Below are 9,553 nucleotides of genomic sequence, written 5' to 3'. Positions count from 1 at the left end.
GTGTACAGGGGGGTTGTACAAGGGGGTTAGACAAAATGTACAGGGGGGTTGTACAAGGGGGTTAGACAAAATGTACAGGGGGGTACTGCTTAAGTCATAGCTGGTTTAACAAGCTCAGCAGATGTCTTATCAGGCAGTACCAGAACAGAACCTCCTAATGAGAAGAATAGGGGGGCTTGTACAAGGAGTACTGCTTAAGTCATAGCTGGCTTGACAAGCTCAGCAGATGCCTTATCAGGCAGTACTAAGATAAAGCTTCCTAACGAAGGGAATAGCTCATTAAACCAGTTAGACATAGACCAGACCCATCCAGCTCCTAAAGAGCATGCGTGAGGACCAGAGGTAAAAAGTTCAAGCCTGAGGAAGACTCGTTTACTTCATCTTGAAGACCCCTACCCACAAGAGGAAGACTACTTACTTCATCTGAAGACCCCTGCCCAAGACCACCAGGAGGCACTGCGCATGCGTGGAGAACCTTTTAGCTCATTATAATACGAAGCGGGGATAGAATATGAATATGTATGACTTTACAGGATAAATGTAGAAGAACCTATTCCGCTATCAAAGTGGAGGGATCGTTCTCGGCCAAAAGAGGAAATTTAGTAAAGAGAATTAAAACTGGTGCATACAAAAGGCAGAAACTGGATCAACATAAACTGGAGTACAAAATGTGATACTTTGGGGCCTTTTAGGATGTGTCAATATAAGTGTCTCATGTAAGAAATGGGGAAAGAATGTAGTTTTTTAAGTTAGTGGAAGGTACTGCACGAGAATAGGAAGGTAGGTAGATAGATGATAGGTAGATGATAGATAGATAGATAGATACATACATACATAGGAACTACCTGAGAACAAATTAAGAGGTTTTGAGTTACCACAAGAGCAGGGTCCTGGTAATGAAGGAAAGAAGAGGAAAAAAAACCCCTACCCACAAACAGACACACCCTTCCCCCCAAAAAAAACAAAAGAACCTCCCCCCCCAAAAAAACAAAAACAACAAAACACCAAAGCCTCTATGTGATTGAAAGGGTAAGTAATTTTTTTTTTCCCCATTTTAATAACATTTTCTACCCAAGCAAGGCACAAAGAGCCATCAAATAAGCTTCATAATAGCAACGGTGAGGGCCTGTGCCTTTCCTGATGTGAAAATAGTGCTTGATAAAGAAATGAGTAAGGCTCTGGGGTGTGGCTGTCCCTCACAGCAAGCAGTAGGGTTTGGAAATCCAGACAAGAAATTTGTAGCGGGACTTTTTACAAGGGTGATAGGACAAAGAGGAATGGCCTTAAACTGACAGAGAGGAGACTGAGATGAGATCTTGGGCAGTTCTCCCCTGTCGATGCATGGAATCAGACTCTATAACTCAAGGAGGTATATTTATTATGGAGCCGGGTGCAAGGGGAATTGCTCCTCCTAATTTGCACACCGAGGGATTAAGCAAGCAGGTATTTATTACACACAAACATGCATATTCATTAGATTCCCGAGAGAGTGGTAGGGCAATTACAATTAGTTCCAGGAACTCATCATAAATCTCCTCCTCTTGGTGCTTGTGCACTGCCCTCCTGTGATCGTGGGCAAAGGGCTTTAAGATGAAGTAAGCAGTCTTCCTCATGATGTATTTTTCACCTTTGGCACAGTTGGATGCCTCAGTAATTGCAAAACTAGCTGTAATGTGGTGGTGGCATGAATGTTTGTCCAGGTTCAAGTTACTGCATGTCTAGAGGAAACTAGGGAGGAAAGGGAGATACATAAAATACTTCAGGTGTCTTTTCAGTTAAAGGTAACTTTCTGATCATGGCCAGGTGAAATACTTCCCTGCTAAATCTGTATGTCAGCAGCTCTGGTGTCTCGGCTGCTGCAGATAACTTCCTACAAGAGAATCAGAACTAATAGACATGACTGATTAAAAACCTAAGAGCACTTGGGAACACTGAACCTGAAGACTCTTGTTATTTCCATCTTCTATACAGTAAGAATCTTTATTTGGTAGAAGAGGTGTGGGCTTGCGTCAGAGTTAGAAAGATCCAAAAAATTTAAAACCAAAGAAGCAGCAATGGGTCAGAAACTACTCACAACACTTCTAGAGGAAGAACCAGACCAGTTCAGACAGGGGAAAGAAGGAGCTACTTTTTTATTACTGCTTCAAGGAAGAGAATTGATATTTGATATGAAAAATCAATTAGCAGACAAGTAAGACTGAGATTCTGAACACCCCCCAAGGAAAGCATCCTTGAAGATAACTTTTTATGTAGAGGACCAGTGATAGCTTTGTAAGTTCTGGAGCGTAGCTTTGGGTTGTTGGTTGATGTAAGGCTTGTATAACATTTTACCTTTTAAGTATATCTGATATTTTAATATTGTCTCCTGGCTATTAGGTCAAATTCCATTCATCTTTACTTGAATTTGTAGGTGTTCAGTCATTCTGATTTCTATTTGAGTGATTCCCTGGTTCCTAGACATTCCATAAATCCTCATAATACTTTGACTTAACTGTAAATTTATTCCACAACTGTAGAGCTTTTGTTATATCCTGGATCTCTCAGAAGTCCTGGTTAAAACCTACACAGCTAATTGTAATTAAGTTTTACAGAAAGCTTACTAAAAGTAGGATCAAGCCCTTGAAGTCCTTCTGCCAGTTTTTCTGATTTTATAGCTTCAATTTTCTGCCTTAATAGCAAATTCATCTCTGCTTTTATACATATTTTTGTCCTGGGTTCAGCAGTAGCAGTCATTTTTCTCCTTAGCTGGTGCAGTGCTATGGTTTTGACTTTCAGCCTGGGAACAGCGCTGATAACACTGATGTTTCTAGTTGTTTCTAAGTAACGTTTACTCTGACCAAGGATTTTCTGAGTCTCATGCTCTGCCAGGGATGAGGGGAAGCTGGGAGGAAGCAGAGACAGGATACCTGACCCAAACTAGCCAAAGGGGTATTCCATACCACAACACGTCATGCCTAGTATATGAACTGGGGGCAGTTACCTGAAAGGGCTAGATCGCTGCTTGGGTCAGGCTGGGTATCTGTTGGCTGGTGGTGAGTAGTCATATTCTCTTCCCTTGTTATTTCCTTTATCATTATTATTATTGGTGGTATCAGTAGTGGTTTTGTGTTATACCTTAGTTACTGGACTGTTCTTATCTCAGCTCATGGGAGTTACATTCTTTCGATTGTCCTCCCCATCCCTCCATGAGTGGGGGGAGGAAGAAGGTCGGGGGGTAGATGTGAGCAAGTGGCTGCGTGGTTCTGAGTTACCAGCTGGACTTAAACCATGACAATTTTAAAGAACTCAAATAAAACAGGTTAAAAAAAAAAAAAAAAAAGACAGGGAGTTGCATTCAGGGATGCAGAACTTTGTGTTTGTGGATCTCTAGGATTTCACCCAGAATGAAAGTTGCTTTTACTAATGTTTTTGAACACTAAACAAAAACTCTTTGCACCTTCCTACAAGGCCTGACTTTCTCCTCTGCTTTTCACCATCCTCTGAAGACTAAGGCTGTGTTTACAGTTCTGTCAGAACCTTGGTTACTTAAGATGCCTCCTTGATTAGGCATTAGAATCAGATAGGGAATGGATTGCATTATATGGTTCCTAACCACCGTCTGAGATCTTGTTTGGTATTGGCACAACCTTGCCTACTGCTTCTTGGCTGAAAATGCTTTTTTGTTTGTTTGTTCGTTGTGCATATTTATATCAGTGCCATTTACACTGCTGTAGAAATGTAGAAGATTAGAGAGGATGAACTGGTGTGCCTGTTCCTCCAATGATTAAAGAGAGCAAAGTGCTGCATCGAATTTTGACTAAATGAGAGTATTATTTGCATAGCAATGCTGGAGAGCTTGGCGGGGTGAGCAGATGTATAGCTGCTCTAGACAAACATTTTGTGGTTGTGAAGGTATCCAACGCATAGTGTTATCTACCTTTTAGTTTTTTCTTTTTACAGTCCATTTAATTAATGGAAACTGTGCAATAATGTAGAAAACCACATGCAGTTTTCTTCAGTCAGAAGAGAACTGAACAAACAAATACAAGGGTCTGTGGTCTGTAAGTACTTACTGAGGAATGACATCTGGTTAGAGACAGCTCCTGAATCTTGTAGAAAGTATATTAAATTAAAAATGAAAGTTTTAAAGCTGGAAATACCAGTAAGGATTCACAAGAGTAAACTGCCTGTTTAAAAACAGAAGGCTGGGTCTCTCTGTAACATGCATTCTCTGGCCAAGGTACGAGACATTACCACAGCTGAGAAATTACTTGAAGTTTTAGGTGCTACCTTGTTTACTATTAATGATATAAAAATGACTCTGTTTAGGTGGTGAGAGTTTCATCCACCTTAAGCTCTGTTTAGTTTGCTTTGGCTAGGGAAACCTTTACCAGTTAAACTGCAGCCAATTCTTTGATTACATTATAACCAAGATGATCTTGCTTCTCTTCTGTGAGAGAAAACAATTCACTTTAATCTTTCATTTCGCTTCCCCCCTCCATGCTAACTCAACAGGTTTATCTAGAAATGCTGATGAAAGGAGCACTTCCATCTACATAAAACAATATTAACTTTTTACACTGTTTACAAAACCACAAGGGTTTTGTGCAATAGAATTTGTGCAATTTCTTTTATTTTTTTTTTGAGAAGTTTGAGATCTGAATTACGCTATTGTATAATTTTAAATGAGGACCTATTTGAAAGTAGTATGTACCTCACTGCTACAACTGACACCAACACCAATCTGAAAAAACACTTGAATTTATCTGATAGGCACTATCCATTGTGTTTGAAAGGTCACAACAGTCAGGTGAAGTTCCCAATGACTACAAAAAGAGCTATAACCCCCATTTTTAAAAAGGGAAAAGTTGAAGACCCAGTGGACTATAGACCAGTCAGTCTTACCTCTGTGTCTGGCAGGATCTTGGAGCAGATTCTCGTGGAAATCATGATAGCGAACATGAAAAACAACAAGGTGCTTGGTGACAGACAGCATGGCTTCACTAAGGGGAAATCCTGCCTGACCAATTTGATGGCGTTTTATGGTGGGTCTACAGAACTGATGGACAGGGGTAGAGTACTTGACATCATCTACCTGGAGAGAGTCCAGCGCAGGGCAACTAAGATGATTAAGGGAGTGGAGCATCCCCCTTATGAGGAAAGACTGAGGGAGCTGGGTCTCTATAGTTTGGAGGAGATTGAGGGGTGACCTTATTAGTGTATATAAATATATAAAGGGGGAGTGTCACGAGGATGGAGCCAGGCTCTTCTCAGTGGCAAACAGTGATAGGACAAGGGGCAATGGGTACAAACTGGAACACAAGAGGTTCCACTTAAACTTGAGAAGAAACTTCTTCTCAGTGAGGGTGACGGAACACTGGAACAGGCTGCCCAGGGAGGTTGTGGAGTCTCCTTCTCTGGAGACATTCAAAACCCGCCTGAACACGTTCCTGTGTAACCTTATCTAGGTGTTCCTGCTCCGGCAGGGGGATTGGACTAGATGATCTTTTGAGGTCCCTTCCAATCTCTAACATACTGTGATACTGTGATACTGTGATACTGTGACTTGTGCAAAGCGTTTGACACTGTCCCACACAACATCCTAGTCTCTAAACTGGAGAGACACCAATTTGATGCATGGACCACTCAGCGGATAAAGAATTGGCTGGATGGCTGCATGCAGAGAGTTGCAGTCCATGGCTCAGTGTACAGCTGGAGATGGATAACGAGTGGTGTCTCTCTGTGGAGACAGTGTTCTCACAGGAGAAAGCATAATTGGTGCAAAAACTGAATCATCCTGAAAGATACAGCAAGGCTGTGAGAGGCCCGAGGAAGCTTAAGCAAGCAAGATAAGAAGCTGTAATTCACTGAGTTAATGAGAACTGTGGACTGTTGGCAAGCTTTCAAGGTCAAGTTCTCACACCTGTGCTTAACCAACTGTGTGTTAGTCGCTAAGGGTCTTCAAGACCTGTATCCAATCACAATATGCCAAATCACTGTAAGTGCCTGTAAGAAATGGTATATAAGGAGTTAAAGCTTTGTAATAAACTGGCATTCGCTGATCACATTGATCGTTCCTGCGTTGTCCGTGACTCCCGTGTCGACAGTCTCTCAAGGATTGGTGTTGGGACTGATTCTGGTCAACATCTTTGTTGGCAACATGGACAATGGGATTGGGGTGCCCTCAGCAAGTTTGCCAATGACACCAAGCTGTGTGGTTTGGTTGATATGCTGGTAGGAAGGGATTGGATCCAGAGGGACCTTGACATGCTTGTAAGGTGACCAACGCCAACCCTATGAAGTTCAGCAATGCCAAGTGCAAGGTCCTGCACCTGGATTGTGGCAATCCCAGGCACAGTTACAGGTTGGGAAGAGAAGAGATTCAGAGCAGCCCTGCGGAGAAGAACTTGGGGGTGTTGGTTGATGAGAAAATGAACATGAGCCGGCTTCAGTGTGTGCTTGCAGCCCAGAAACCAATTGTGTCCTGGGCTGAATCAAAATGAGCGTGACCAGCAGGCCGAAAGAGGTGATCCTGCCCCTCTACTCTGCCCTCATGAGACCCCCCCTGGCTTGCAGCACTGTGTACAGTTCTGGTGTCCTCAACATAAGGATATGGAGCTGTTGGGGCAAGTCCAGAGGAGGCCTCAAGGATAATCGAGTGCTGGAGCATCTCCCATATGAAGACAGGCTGAGAAAATTGTGGCTGTTGAGACTGGAAAAGAGAAGCTGTGTGGAGACCTCATAGCAGACTTCCAGTATCTGAATGGGGCCTACAAGGATGCTTCATCACAGCCTGTAATGATAGGACATGGGGTGATGGGTTCAAACTTACACAGGGAAAGTTCAGGTTAGATGTAAGAAAGTTCTTTCTATGTGAGGATGGTGAGGCACTGGCACAGGTTGCCCAGAGCTGTGGCTGCCCCATCCCTGGCAGTGTTCAAGGCCAAGTTGGATGGGGCTTGGAGCAACCCGGTCTAGTGGAGGTGTCCCTGCCTTTGGCAAAGGGTTGGACCTGGATGAGCCTTAAGGCCCCTTCCAACCCGAACCAGACTGTGACTCTGTGGTTCTGTGGAGCTCTCGCGTGTGGCACGGAGCTCCTGTGTGCTGCTGCCCCTGCGCCACCCCTCCCTCGGGCCCGCGGGCCTTGCGGAAGCAGCTTTCCCAGGGAGAGTCTGCCCTCGATGCACCCCAAGGTCCCTCGCGGGACCGCGCCGCTGTCGGAGTCAAGCCGTGGGATCGGCTCCTCCTGCCCGCTGTCAGCCGCGTCAGGGCGCTGGCGCTCCGCCCCTGCCGATCCCCGCGGCTTGTGACGCGACGGGGGCGGGTCAGAGCCCGGCGGCGGCCTACAGTCTGTGGAGCTGTGGCTGTGGCAGCGGCTGAAGGTAGAGTGGCTGACAGGATGCTGGAGATTCAGCTGGATGATGGCGGCGTCGGGGGGTACCCGGGCGACGATTATTGCTCGGGATCGGTGATGTCGGAGCGCGTCTCGGGCCTCGCCAACAGCATTTATCGTGAGTTCGAGAGACTGATACACTGCTATGACGAAGAGGTGGTGAAGGAACTGATGCCGCTGGTGGTGACGGTGCTGGAGAACCTGGACTCGGTGCTCACCGACAACCAGGAGCACGAGGTGGAGCTGGAGCTGCTGCGGGAGGACAACGAGCAGCTCCTCACGCAGTACGAGCGGGAGAAGGCACTGCGCAAGCAGGCCGAGGAGGTAAGCGGCGCCGCCCTGCCACCATCTTGGCCGCCCGCCGGGCGGGGGTCTGCCCCGCGCTCCCTCTGCGGCTGATAGGTGGGCAGGCAGGGGCGGGGTAGACAGAGGGGCTGGCTCGGGCCTGTGGCGGGGCAGCTCACCATAGGCCTCGGCTCCGTGTTTTCCATCTGCCACCGCTGCGGGCCCCCTCCTTCCCGGCCGTTACGGTGGGGCGGGCCCGGGGCAGTGGCCGGTAGGTAGTACCTTCTAGAAGGGGAGCTTGGGGCCGGGGACTGCGGTACGCGCGTGCTCTCCCGGCGGGATTCCCTCTCCTGCCCGGGTCTGAGTCCGCCGTCCGTCCCGCCCCGCCCCCACCGCCTTCTTCCGGCAGCTTGGGCCTGTGCCTCTGCGGCTGAAGCGCCCCGGTGAAAATGCGAGACAAAAAAAACCCCGCTAAAAGCCAGCCATAGGCCAGTGGTTTTGACGAATTCACTTTGCGATGCCAACAACACATAGAGGATATGCTGATTTGTGGATTAAAAACCACTTTTTAAAGTGAATAATTTCTGTGCAGCCTTACGGCTTTCTTAATGTCAGCAGTAAGCTGATTGACAGAAGAAATTACCTTTAGGGTGTATCATCTGGTTTTGAAACTTGTGTTTACCAAAACTACATCTCAAGCCTAAAATAATTCCCCAGGTTAGCATTTGCAGTATCCTGTAGCACTTCTGTGTCATGAGGAGAACAAACCCCTCTGATAGAAGGGAGCAGAGATTCTTGGGTTACAAAGATGTAGGCAGAACAGAGAGGGGGGATGACTTGCACTCTGTCTTCTGTGTCTGTGCCTGTCCCTGCTGAAATCATGAGCATCTTTTCAGCCATAAATGAGGACTGCGAGTAGGGTTTGCTGCTCAGCCTCTTGAAGTGATAATCTGTGAGCTGGGACAAAGCAGTAGTGGTCGAAAAAACCCATCACCACTGTGTCGACCTTGTTTCTCAACACAACTGCACATAGAGTGATTTTCCCCATCTGTTAGACTAAGAAAGAGTAGAACATTGAAAGTTTAGTAGTCTTACTAGCGGTCAGGTTCTGATTTAATAAGGGGTAATTAATGAAATAGCTTTTGGACTGGAGAACAGCGTAAAGCACTGAGCAGTGTTTTTACAGATGTGTTCTTGTTGCTTAATAATCATGTGCAAGAATCTTGCTGATTTGAGGAGGACAGTTGTGGTCTGTTACTAACACTGCAAGCGAGAGCCGGCCAGTTAAAGTTTTTATTTTTTATTGAGTTCTAATTATGTGTTGACTAATAAATAGTCCTTTAAGATTCTTTTAAATTCATGTAGGGATTGGAAATGATTCTGAGTACCTGAGACATACTTGAAGTTGCACAGAGACAGAATTTTGCAGCTTTTGAGAAATAATTGTTTGTTTGTTTGTTTGTTTTTTAAAGTAAGTGCACTATTTATGGAGGAAAAACACCCCCACAAAACAACAAAGAGGGTACAGATGGGGAATGGAAGAGTCCAGTTGGAATGATCATGCATCTTTGGACTGAGAGAGATTTTTATTCTTGACTTAATAGATATGGGATGTGTTTTTTGGAAGAAAACATAGTGACAGCATTACTTTCCCTGCAAGGAAGCACAGGAGCCCATGATAATGATGCTCTGCCATCCTTGGGCACAGCTCAATGCAAGTAGGGGAGAAAAGTGTCTGCAAGGAGACTTGCTACCGAAAAGGAGTAAATTATACTGCTTTTTTTGAGAACAAATGAGTATTCTGTCTCAATATAATCCCTGTTACAAGGTCATAATGTGGAATATGTGGCTGTTACTTCCCTGTGCGTATAAGCAAACCTTCATTATTTATTTGTA

General features: G+C 45.3%; 1 protein-coding gene across 32 annotated transcripts in view; it reads left to right on the top strand.

Annotated features, from left to right (window-relative positions):
• Positions 1-7,270: 7,270 nt before the first annotated feature.
• Positions 7,271-9,553, top strand: part of MAPK8IP3 (mitogen-activated protein kinase 8 interacting protein 3) — an 80,962-nt gene continuing 78,679 nt past the window's right edge. For 23 of the 32 annotated variants that reach the window (XR_009725094.1, XM_061351120.1, XM_061351105.1 and 20 more), the window contains exon 1: positions 7,271-7,696. Coding sequence is in view for 31 of the 32 variants with exons in the window: in XM_061351120.1 (XP_061207104.1) it covers positions 7,379-7,696 (318 nt within the window). In the remaining variant the exon portion in view is untranslated. The remainder of the gene's footprint in view (positions 7,697-9,553) is intronic. The other 9 variants (XM_061351118.1, XM_061351115.1, XM_061351113.1 and 6 more) reach the window with 1 other exon arrangement.

This window comes from Neopsephotus bourkii, unplaced genomic scaffold (genome assembly GCF_033783945.1).
Source record: "Neopsephotus bourkii isolate Nb327-2 ecotype Australia unplaced genomic scaffold, CSIRO-AGI_Nbou_v1 NB_551, whole genome shotgun sequence".
NCBI classification, from domain to species: Eukaryota; Metazoa; Chordata; class Aves; order Psittaciformes; family Psittacidae; genus Neopsephotus; species Neopsephotus bourkii.
Note: the sequence above shows the minus strand (reverse complement) of the source record. Positions and strands in the feature narration are given on the sequence as shown.